The sequence below is a fragment of the Verticillium alfalfae genome, genomic scaffold (genome assembly GCF_000150825.1).
Source record: "Verticillium alfalfae VaMs.102 supercont1.3 genomic scaffold, whole genome shotgun sequence".
Lineage (NCBI taxonomy): Eukaryota > Fungi > Ascomycota > Sordariomycetes > Glomerellales > Plectosphaerellaceae > Verticillium > Verticillium alfalfae.
The window spans coordinates 1573908-1585537 of NW_003315036.1; the positions used below are offsets into that span (position 1 = coordinate 1573908).

At 57.0% G+C, this 11630-nt stretch overlaps 3 protein-coding genes and 1 non-coding gene across 4 annotated transcripts in view; 3 read left to right on the forward strand and 1 right to left on the reverse strand.

Annotated features, from left to right (window-relative positions):
• Positions 1-2295: 2295 nt before the first annotated feature.
• Positions 2296-3915, forward strand: VDBG_02992 (conserved hypothetical protein; the record flags this gene model as incomplete). Its single annotated transcript, XM_003006807.1, has 1 exon — positions 2296-3915. The coding sequence occupies one exon, from the start codon at positions 2296-2298 to the stop codon at positions 3913-3915; it is 1620 nt and encodes a 539-aa protein (XP_003006853.1).
• Positions 3916-4533: 618 nt separating this feature from the next.
• Positions 4534-6384, forward strand: VDBG_02993 (conserved hypothetical protein; the record flags this gene model as incomplete). Its single annotated transcript, XM_003006808.1, has 5 exons — positions 4534-4650; positions 4703-4778; positions 4917-5547; positions 5606-6088; positions 6159-6384. 5 exons carry the CDS (start codon positions 4534-4536, stop codon positions 6382-6384), a joined length of 1533 nt encoding a protein of 510 aa, XP_003006854.1.
• Positions 6385-6893: 509 nt separating this feature from the next.
• On the reverse strand, positions 6894-6964 carry VDBG_15057. The gene has a single exon. It is a non-coding gene; the product is annotated as a tRNA-Gly (tRNA).
• A 2035-nt stretch (positions 6965-8999) lies between these two features.
• The window catches only part of VDBG_02994 (subtilisin Carlsberg), a gene marked incomplete at both ends in the record, with an annotated part of 2935 nt that continues 304 nt past the window's right edge, over positions 9000-11630 (forward strand). The window contains 2 exons of the mRNA XM_003006809.1: positions 9000-10162; positions 10288-11628. Coding sequence (XP_003006855.1) covers positions 9000-10162; positions 10288-11628 — 2504 coding nt within the window. The remainder of the gene's footprint in view (positions 10163-10287; positions 11629-11630) is intronic.

Genomic DNA, 11630 nt, shown 5'->3' on the forward strand with positions numbered 1-11630 from the left:
CGATTCTTCTACAGTCGCACATTCCCTGTTAGGACTTCGCGATACAATGCAAAAAAAAAAAAAAAGATCAATCGAGCAAACCGCCTGAGCAACTTTCCCTGTGCTTCGCCTTAACCCAACGACACACAGTCGGCGAACGATCGGCGAAACAAGCAATCCGAGTGTTTACAAGCTTCTATCGCGGCATGCTCTCACCGGTGTACCACGTCAGCTACTGGCTGGTAGCAATCTTGACCCGCGTTGTTTTCTGGGTCCTCGACCTCAAAGCCCGGAATCTCTTGTCAACGGCCCAATATCTCACAGTCCCTCTGGCTCTCGCAACGATGTACTCCTCCTGTACATGGCACCTACGCGTGAAGCATTCCAGACTGGCCCTCTACACCCACCAAGTGGCTGTGGTATCTCTACTTGTAGCCATTGGCTCGTTCGCCGACCACTTCCAGGTTCCCGGCGATAGATCATTAAAGCCTACCGCACTGATTCATGTCTTAATGGCCTTTACAGTAATTGGTTTTCTGGAGTCACTCCGCCAAAACGTACGTAAAACCCCTCTCCATCTACTCCAATGTTGTATGCTGACTACCGATAGCGACACGATATTGAGCCGACCACATATCTCTTACTACACAACGGACCAAGATCCCAGCTTCTAAGATATTCCTGGTGGCACGTCACTGCCTGGCTCGCTTCCGCCCTTATCTGCAATGCAATACTTGTCGCGATACTTGCGTTCACAGAACACATGCTGAACAGGGCAGGGTGCATGTCCCTCAAACACGTCATACCTTATTGGGGAGGGGAGAAGATACACGCGTCAGAGCGTGTGGGCAGTGCCATAGCCGCCCATTTTCTCGGTGGTCCATTCGCCGACATGGCTGAGACGGTACGCACTGCTGGCAGCCTTTGTGGAGCTGACGTTATGGTAGGAAGCTGATTATTCTAGATATTCTACATGCTCTGTCGCAGATTTATTCCACACCTCAACGGCCTACATGGGTGGTTGCCCAGACGCATGCCGCTGATCGACTTGGCCGGTCCAGTTCCCTTTTTTAACTCAGAACTAACATTGACCGCGTTTTACTGGATCTTTCGAATTCTTCTTCTTCACAGAGGTCAGACCGGGGGTTCGTTGTGGTCCGCAGGGCCTGTAAGTGGGGTTTTCAGTATATTGGGGGGATAACCTGCTAGTCAGATCGGTGACATATATTGCCCGAGAAGCCAAGTCGAAACCGGAGGCGGGCCGCACTCGCGATTGTATCGGGAGGTTTTGGCCTGCGGACTGGAGGTATGGGACACATGGTTAGGTAGCGAATGGTCGGTCAACTGCAAAGACGGAGGTTTCCGACGGGTTTCCACGCTATCACTTGTGATTGCTTATGGTGCAAATGCCTCAGAACGTCTCTTGACTCGGTCGGCAGCTACAGCCAACAACAGGATTCATTCACTGAGGGCTGGTTATTCAAAGCAGAAGGAAATGAAGGGTCGTTGGAAGTTAGATCATTACTGAAGCTCGGTTTTGGGTCAGCAAATACAAGATGGGGATGTCGAACCAGGCATGGCATGTGAAGAGAGCGACCATCGTGTGCTGAATACACCTGCGCATCGCCGCACTTATCGTCCCCTTGAACAGGCCGTGGCTGATCCATTATCTTCTCGAGATACATGGCATTCGGATCAATGTCATGCGATGTCAGTTGAGAAACCTAGCTATGTCTGACCTGTTGAAAAGACCTCAATGTCCATCAGTTATGGCGCATACATCTGAATCAATGCACAGGCACGATTGATGACCCGTGTGACTGGCTCGGTATATGAATAGGATCAGATACCGAGGATTTGGTCGTCTGTGCTCTGGCCACTCCAGCTGGCTTCGGAAGCAAATCCAGATGCTCGGAAGCAAATCAGAGAAAGTTACAATGGTTAAGGAGGATTCGCCGAGATCACCAATAGCGTCGTCGTGCCAAGGGAGCTCAACCAAGGCTGGAACTTGCAAAGTGGAGTCGCGGGGTACACCTCACCGAGACACCCTTCTCCCATGGTCTCATAACGTGGGTTTTCTTCCCGTCTGGTCTCCCCAGTCCTCGAGTCCGGGGAAGCTAGCGGGGAAGTTCTGGCCGAGCTTGTCTATTCACGGGTGCTCTCTGAAACGACTCAATGGACCTCTGGCATATAAAGCATTCCTTGATCTCGGGTCGACTTTGTCCATCTCCACCATTGTCCTGCCAGCATCGACAGCATTGTTGACACCAAGTCAGCAAGCTACCCAGCCCCTTGTAGCCCCCAAGATAATCCATCATGGCGACAGCCGAGTCTAAACTCGATGAGCCCGCCAAGGGAGACGACATTCAAATGGTCGAACACCGCGACGACCAGGTCCACGGACGCGCCATTCAACAGCAAGAGCACAATCGCACCTGGGGACAAACCCTACGTAAAGACCCTCGGCTTCTCTTCTGGATCGGCGTAATGCTTTGGACATTGATCGTCCGAGGCTTCGAGTCGGGCGCATCGGGCGCCCTCATTAGCATTCCCGTCTTCAGGAGGCGATTCGGAGTTCTCATCGAGGGCACCTACTTCATCTCGACCAAGTGGCAATCCATCATCAGCGGTGCGCCGAACGGAGCTGCTATCGTGGGCGCCTGGGGTGCCTCTTTCCTGGCCGATAGGTACGGCTCCAAGCCTATAATCCTGCTGGCCGCCGTCATCAACATCGTATCTGTCGGCATTGAATTTGGGGCTACATCTCTCGCCATGTTTTTCGTGGGCAAGATGTTCAACTTCTTGGCTATCGGCGCCCTGCTCAACCTTTGCACCGCCTACATTGCCGACGTTGCCCCGCTGGCCATCCGAGCCTCTGCCATCGGATTCTGCAACCTGTCGCAATGCATTGGGCCATTCATCGCGGCCATCATGTCCAACTACACGGCCAAGTGGGATACCGATTGGTCCTGGAAAGCCCTTGTCGCTGCGCAATGGGGGTTCGCCGCGGTGGCACTCGTTGGTCAAATCTTCATGCCGGAGTCCCCTGTCTACCTAGTCCGCATGGGCAAAATGACGGCCGCGCAGAAGTCTCTGGAACGCATGTACTCGGATCCGCAGGATGCCAAGGGCCATCTTCACCGAATCAGCCTGACGCTCGAAGAAGCCGAACTATCGAACACCGGTTCATACATTGACTGTTTCCGGGGCACCAATCTCCGAAGAACTCTGATCTGCATCATGGTGTTCCTCTCCGAGCCCATGGCCGGTCTAGGCTTCGTCGGCAGTTACGGCGCTCTGATGTACCAATACCTGGGTATCTCGGATCAGAAGTCTTTTGAGATCAGGATCGGCGCAGAGGTCCTGTCCATGTCCGGTGCCACCATTGCATTTCTCATGGCCGATTGGTGGGGTCGCCGTCCGATGTATCTTCTTGGATGCATCTCAATCTGCATTCTCATGTTGTGCATGGCCATCTCCGGGTCTTTCGATACAACAGCCGCTGTCACAGCATCCGTGGGTTTCTACACCATGTTCAACTTCTGGTACAATGTTGGCGTTGGTTCCACGGTCTACGCCCTCGCCGGCGAGCTTCCAACATCGGTTCTCCGTGCCAAAACGCTCGCCATTTCCATCTCGACATCTAACGGCGTCAATACGTTTTGGGCGTTTATTAGCCCCTTCATGTTTAATCCGGATTACGGCAACCTGAAGGCCAAGATTGGCTTCGTGTTCGGAGCGTTCATGTTCATTTTCGCGATCCTCGCGTACTTCTTCGTGCCCGAAACGCGCAGGCGAACGTACGAGGAGCTAGACGAGCTCTTCATGAAGAAGGTGCCAACCCGCCAGTTCCGCAAGTACGTGACCGTGGCCGAGCAGCGTGCCGCCGAGGCATACGCCGTGCAAGAGAAGATTGCTCCGGATCTGAAAGTGTGAATATCTTCCATTATGGAAAGGAGGTGGCTCAGGTGTACTGCTGAGTCATCGATGACAAGCCGCAACGCCATGGTTGGCGGGTGCTTGCCAGACTCAGACTCTCCTAAATAAAGTCGTAGAAGAAACATTACAATTGTACATCATACAACTGTCCTCTCCCAAGTGCTGTGTTAAGGCCCGTACGCTACTCCTTGTTGTTAGACGCTCCTCCACCTCTTCATGCCCCTGGTCCTGGCCACCGTCCGCCACGAGAAGATCAGCAATGCACCCCGCAAGGTCTGCCGTCTGACGTGGGATTAGCGGCGATTTCTTGGTCCATAGTTCACAGGGAGGCAAGTTGGGAGTGAACGTGGACGTTGACCAAAGCGGCGGGAGGGTGGGGGAAACGTGCCGAGCACCATCGACTGCGTCATGCGCATCTTTGCTTCCGAGAAATAGTTCCGAATAACCCCGCAAAGAACCCTAAGCCTCATGTACAAAAAAGCCGACGTCCCCCAAAAGCCGACGTCACCCCTTGCTACCGTGAAAGAAACTCCGAGCGCACCAGCTTCGTTTCGTCTGGCCGTACCCATTCCATCCCCAATGTAAAGTTGATCGCCGCATCAATGCCCCGCCAGCATGGCCGAGACGACTGCACCCAGGTCTCCCCGCAATCTGAAGGCATGCGATACATGCCGGAGCCGCAAGATCAAGGTGAATATGCCGAGACCTCGCTCTGAGTTCTCCCATGTCGCGGTCTACTGATGCGAGTGAAATGGCAAGTGCCACTACCCTGTAGACGATACAGTATGCCGAGGATGTCGGTCATCGGGCACTAGTTGTACCCAGGAGAAGATCAGGCGCAAGAGAGGACCGGCCAAACGGTACGACTACTATCCAGTAATGGCGAGCTCCATCACGTTTCGCTTGGCAGATCGAATCCGAAGATCCTAACCCGCTGACCTGCACCAGCTCTACCCTGCGACACACGGCGAGAGACGAAGCTGCGACGACATCGCCAGCTTCATCCTCGAATGCGCCCTCGATACGGCGACCGACAGTCGGTTCGCCCTTTGGTTCTCAACACGCCGTGTCATCACCTTCCGTGGCAGACATCAACAGCCAGGCCTCCCCAACAGTCGTGGCGGGAGGCCTCGACTTCCACGGCTTGTGTGCTCGCTCGCTTGTCTTGTCGATCCTCACCGACTGGTCGCGCTTCGTCTGGCCCCTCGCGTCACTGTTGCACAAGAAGCGATTTCTCCGACGGGTTCTCCAACGCGAAGATGAGAGGAACCCGACGTTCTGCGCTCTTGTGCTGTCGACATGCGCCGTGACCGTCACGACTCTCCGACGGAACAGCTTCCACAAGTACCGCGGCGTCACAGTCGCCAAGTGCATCGGTCTCATTGAGCAAGGGCAGATGCTGCAGCGGCCGGCAGCGTACACCCTCGACTGGTGCATCTCGTGCTACAACGTCGCCTCGTCGCTGCACGCGCTCGATGGCGACGCCGAGCTGCGCGTCTATCAGGCCATCAAAGACGCCATGGCTGGTGTCCAGTGGCTTCTCTTCTGCGACGGCGAACGGGAGACAAGGCCTTTGCATGACCAGGAAATGCTGAAGCGGCTTTACTGGCTCATGTCCATGTGGCAACTGTACTGGAGTTTGTGAACCCCTTTTTCACCGTGGTGAAGACGCTGACACCCTTTCCAGGGCTGCTGAACTACGAGGCGAACCATACCTGAGCTACCTCCCCTGTCGATCGTTCACGCAAATATTGGAGACGATGCGACCTTTGCCGTTGTCCGATGCCGAGCTTGGAGTACCAGAACCGGACGTGGATATACCTGTGCTCTGGCCAGGTGTGGAAGAGACCTGGATGAGAGACGACGAGCAGTACATCACCGGGCTCAACAGCCTCATCGATATCATGCTCGTGTGGGAAGATGCCAAGGTGGACATGACGCACAAGTCCCCGACCGACACGCTGAGAGAAGGCATGGCCCGTATCCAGGCAGTGCTGGACAGCCTCATCCCCGAACTGCGGTGGAGCGGGGGGTTGGCTAGGTATCCGCAGCCGTGTCGAAGTCACGAAGCGCAGACGGTCAATATCTTGATCACGAGCCTGTACTTAAGATCAAATCTCCTGCAGAACCTCGGTCAAATACCCGGCATAACGCACCAGGGCATCGTCAGGTCAGTTTCAATCCCCTGCATACTTGCGAAGCGCCCGATTCGCTACCGGTGTACTGACGCTGTCATGTAGTGACGTTCTTGAAATCTTGGAACATATATCAGAAGAGGTTCAAGAAGCCAACGGGTTCAGCCTGGTCAAAAAGGTTCGTGACATTGGCGCCGCCTATCTACAAGAGCTTCGAGTCACGGGCGACGGAACGATGCAAGCCGTAAATGAATCGGCACAGCGTACGGTCAACACTCTTCTTGCGCGACTCGAGAGGCTGGATTCGGGGTCAAGAGAGCGTGGATATTGAGTTAGCATCCTATATAATGTAGTATTTGTCAGGCCATTTTCACGCCTTCAGGGGTCAATAGTATTGTATGATTTGACAGACGATTGGAAAATATGCACATCCAAATCCTCTGAAGAGTGGCACGGTCACTTATGCGAAGGTTTACTCATGGCAAAGATGTCGGGTACCCCACACCAGCTATTGGAGAGCTGAACTCAAATTAGAGTTGACAGAATGGTGTACAAGTTTCGGATTTTCGTGGAGTTTTGATCACCAGCTTTGGCGAGTCGCCTCAAAGGGCAGAAAGGCAAACATCAAAGGACGATAGTATAACTGTATCCGAGTGTGACGCTACTATCGCTCCATTCTTCTAGAAGCCAACAAGCCTACTTTCGCCAATAGTGGTCGGTATGACCGAGGTTTTATTTGGCGACAGCATTCGATCCACACTACCCGCCGCCTGTTTCACCAACTTGCCTGTGACAAAAGAACAGCAACACGCCTTCTGGCATGCAAAATGTTGAACCCGATGCGTGAACTGGGAATCGAACCCAGGGCTCCCCGATGGCAACGGAGAATTTTACCACTAAACCATTCACGCTTCATTCGGAGGTTAAATGCCTCGGTGGATGCTGCTGGCGGTGGGCCGAGTTGGAGGGTTCATATGGACAAAAACAGCGCATGGCGGCGGGATGTGACGCATTGAAAGGATGAATTCGAAGTCTGCGAGTCAGTTCAGAGCAGAAGAATTGGACGGTATACAGTCAAGATCGAGCCAGAGTTTCAAGAGAGACATGCCTTCTTCTGACCATTGACGATGTAGATCTTAAGGAGCCGACTGTGCATTCATCTCAGGCCTTACGCCTGGCCTGTAGCAACAATCGAGAAAGCTGGGAACACTGTAGTATTTCAATTCTTGGTTCGCCACGGAGCGGGTGCCATCTGATTTACTTTCGTTTCAAACTGGAACGGCCACCTCGCTTTTCCCATACATTCGTTTGCATCGGGGAGAGACAAGACCAAAGAGCCATTGCCACAGTATGTTGTATGAAGCACTCTCGAGACGCCAGTCAAGGGACGCACGGCTTTGGACTTCCAAGCTCTCGAGAGCGATGAATCAATGTCGAGTTACTCTGTCACGCCATCCGATGAACCGATGTCGAGTCCGCGGTTGACCCGTCGTTCAAGCCAAGTGGAGGCCGTGTCACGACTGTGCATCCGGATATTTACTGAAACCTCTCAAAAACTCTGTTTATACTACCCTCTAGGCGAAAATCAACTGTTGGAAGCGTTCAGAGTCCATAAGAAGATAAGCTTACGCCAATGTAGTGATTCATGATAACTCTTCTGGCGTGCAAACGATAGAGTTTATTAATTTCGTATGTCTTTAGACGTTTCCTACATAGCAGAGCCATCGCATAACACAAAACACATTGTCATTGTGAATAAGGACGAGTTCGTTGGGGACTCGACAGTAGGGCCTCGCCGAAAATGAGCAAAATACAGTCAATGCAGGTGGAAAGACTGACAGGCTACAGCCCCGACTCGTTGTCACCGTTGTGAAATGCGAAAGTTGATCGCTCGAGTCATTGTGCTCGAGACGCGCCCGAGACGCGCCCGAGACTATAGATGGCCAGGCACTGCGGCCTAGAGTAAGGCGATCAGTATGGCAAACAATGCCACTCTATGCGCTGTGAGCGGCCTCCGGTTCCCCGTATACTGTCAAGCAAAAGTAACCTTCGAGGACATTCAGGTTGCTATCACGACTCAATCCTGCAGCACAATGTTCGTCATCAGCCAACAGCCAAAGGCTCCGAAGCCTGACTCGCATGCAAGTAAATGGCCGGGATCATGCGCAAGTATGCCATCCTTGGAGACCACGCGATGGTACCCCGTACTCGTCTTATGCACCACTTGGCAGGGCACGCAAGCCGAGATGAAATGGTGTATGGCTATGCTTTGGCGGACGATTCCCTCCTTCCGGCCCCTTGGAGGGTCTTCTTGGTGCAAAGGGATCGAGTTTTCACCCAGTCGGCTGACCAAGACAAAGACAGCCTCTTTACTCGGGTCTTCGAGCTCCATTGAGGAGGGCAGCAGTGTTCAGGGGATACCCCTGGCACCAATAGTACTAGGAATAGCCAATCTGGCACTCTATTTGATCGCCACACCGCTCACCAGCGAGACTTTCCTTCAGAGCAGAGAAACCCCCTCGGACAAGTTGCAGTGAAAGCGAGACCGACTATCGCTGCAAAGCCGTCGCCTGACCAGCCGACTACCGCCAACCCTTGCTTAGCGGTTGCTTCACGCTGCAGATACGATGAGCCAGAAGCCGTCGGCTCATGCATGCGAACCCCTGCCGAGGGCCCTGTTCGCCCGCGAATCCCCATTAGAGAAAGCGGTCGTCCTACCCCTATAGGGAAGGTCTCTCGCCAAGTCCTCGTGTTCGACAACCCTCCAAGATACCAGCGTCCGTACACCCGCGCCGTGGCGATGGAGCCTCCTGTGGTCTCCGGATATTGGGCATATTCGAACATAAATAAAAGACAAGGCGATGGGCCCGGCTTGAGGTCTGTCCTGATGTGTTTCTCCCGCCAGGCCACTTAGCCCTACATTCGTTCACCCTGAAACCTTTCGCGATGCGCTTCTCGCAGTGCGCTCCGCTTCTCCTCGGCACCCTGGCCTCGGCCGTGGGTGCGCTCGCCGACACTCCGGGTCCCAGCACCACGGCCGCCGCCGCCGATGCCGAGAGCACCAGCAACATCATCGCGGGCGCCTACATTGTCGAGCTCGACGATGCTTCGCCTGACGCCGAGTCTCTGTTCAAAGACCTCCGCGCCGATGGCCTCGAGGTGAAGCCGAGCATGGACCTCAAGTTCCGCCTCTTCAACGGCGTGTCGTTCCGCGTCGAGTCACCCGACTCGGTCGGCGCCGACGCCCTGACGGCCCAGATCGCAGCCAAGGGCGCCGTCAAGGCTCTCTGGCCCGTCCGCGGCATCCGCTTCCCCCAGTTCGACCCGGCCAACGCCGGACCTCACAACCTGTCGGCCTCGACACAACAGCAGCACCAGAAACGTGCGCTCGGCGACGGCGACGTCTACACGCCGCACCTCATGACGCAGGTTGATAAGCTGCGCGCCGAGGGGTTCACGGGCAAGGGTCTGCACATTGGCGTTGTCGACACGGGCATCGACTATCGACACCCTGCGCTCGGCAATGGTTGCTTTGGCCGTGAGGGCTGCCTCGTGACCAAGGGGTGGGACTATGCGGGCGACGAGTTTGACGAGGGCGGCAACCTCAAGCCTGACGATGACCCCATCGACACATGCCAGGGCCACGGCACACACGTCAGCGGCATCGTGGCAGCCCAGGAGAACGAGCTCGGCTTCACGGGTGCGGCGCCCGACGTGACGCTCGGCGTCTACAAGACGAGCGGGTGCGCTGGCTACGCGACGAGCGAGGTTCTCGTGGCCGGCATCTACCGCGCCTATGACGAGGGGGCCGATATCATTTCTCTTTCGGCCGGTGACGACTCTGGATTCTCGAGCGACGCCGCTGCCGACGCCGTATCTCGTCTCGCCGCCGTCGGCGTGCCCGTCATCGTGGCCACCGGCAACTCGGGCGGTCTCGGCCTGTGGAACGCGGCGTCTCCGGCCTCGGGCAGGGAGGTCGGCCGCCATCGGCTCCGTCGAGAACACCAAGCTGCCGACCATCATGACGAGGGGGTGACTTCACCAACGGCACCGGCTCCCACGGCTTCGGCTGGCTCCAGGGGAACCCCGTCCTCCAGACCAATGCGACGGTGCGTATCTGGGCGCCCGCCGCCAACGCCAGCGACCTGACGGCGTACGCCTGCACCTCTGTGCCCGCCGACTTGCCTGATCTCGACGGCCTCGCCATTCTACTCCCCCTTACCACCGAATGCAGCTCAGATGACCAGGCCGCCAACTTTGTCACCAAGGGCGGCAAGCACATCATCTACTACCCCGAGAGCGATGCCCGCCTGGCGGCCACCTATGTGTACACCGAAGGCATCGAGGGCGTCTTTGTCGTCTCCCCTGCCCAGGCTGCCGCGTGGCTCAAGGCCTTGGGGGCCGGCCAGCGGATCGACGTGTCTGTGAGCCCCGTCGAGTCGGCGCGCGTCTGGGCCGAGGACCTCAGCAACGGGCCCGGCGCCGGCCTGACGAGCGGCTTCACCAGCTGGGGTCCCTCGTGGGAGATGGTGCTGAAGCCGCAGTTCACGGCGCCCGGCGGCGGCATCCTGTCGACGTGGACCTGGGGCTCGGGCGACTACGCCGTGAACCCGGGCACGTCCATGTCGGCGCCGCTCGTGGCTGCCATCTACGGCCTCGTCGGCCAGGCGCGCAAGACGCTCAACGCGCAGGTCCTCCGCAACGTGCTCTCCAGCACGGCCAAGCCGCTGACCTGGTTCGACGGCGAGACGACGCACGACGGCGTGCTCGCGCCCGTGGCCCAGCAGGGCGCCGGCCTGGTGCAGGCCTACGACGCCGCCCACGCCACGACCCTCGTCGACACCAGCGGCTTCTCCTTCAACGACACGGACAGCTTTACGCCCAAGCGCACCTTCACCCTCGAGAACACGGCCGCCGAGGCCGTCACCTACACGTTTGGCCACGCCAAGGCCGCCACCGCCTACAGCTTCTCCGCCGACAACCTGCTCACCATCGCCCGCTTCCCGCCGCCGACGGCCGACGTCTGGGCCTCGATCGCCTTTGAGAGCGAGACCGTGACCGTCCCGGCCGGTGCCTCGGCCGAGGTCACCTTCACGCTGACGCCTCCCGCCGGACTCGACGCCGGCCGCCTCCCCGTCTACAGCGGCTACATCACCATCACACCCTCGACCCCGAGCGCCGGCCGTCTGACGCTGCCGTACGTCGGCCTCGCCGGCAGCCTCCACGACTTCAACCCCCTCCACAACCAGAGCGTCGCCCACACGGGCGTCTACCTCTCCTCGACCGAGACGCACTTCCTGATCCCCGTCGCCGCGAACCGCACCTTCACCATCCCCCGCCCCGGCGGCACCTGGGCCCCTCCGTGCTGCCCAAGCTGGTCGCCATCCCCACGATCGGCACCCCAGAGCTGCACGTCGACCTCGTGCCCCTCGACGGCAGCGGCAGCGACAGCGCAACGGCACGACCAAGGCCTGGCTCGGCTACACGACACTCGGCAGCCTGATTGCGAAATATCATGCAATGCCCCTACGATCGGGTACACGCACAACTTTGACGCCGCCTCGCCGACGGCACCGT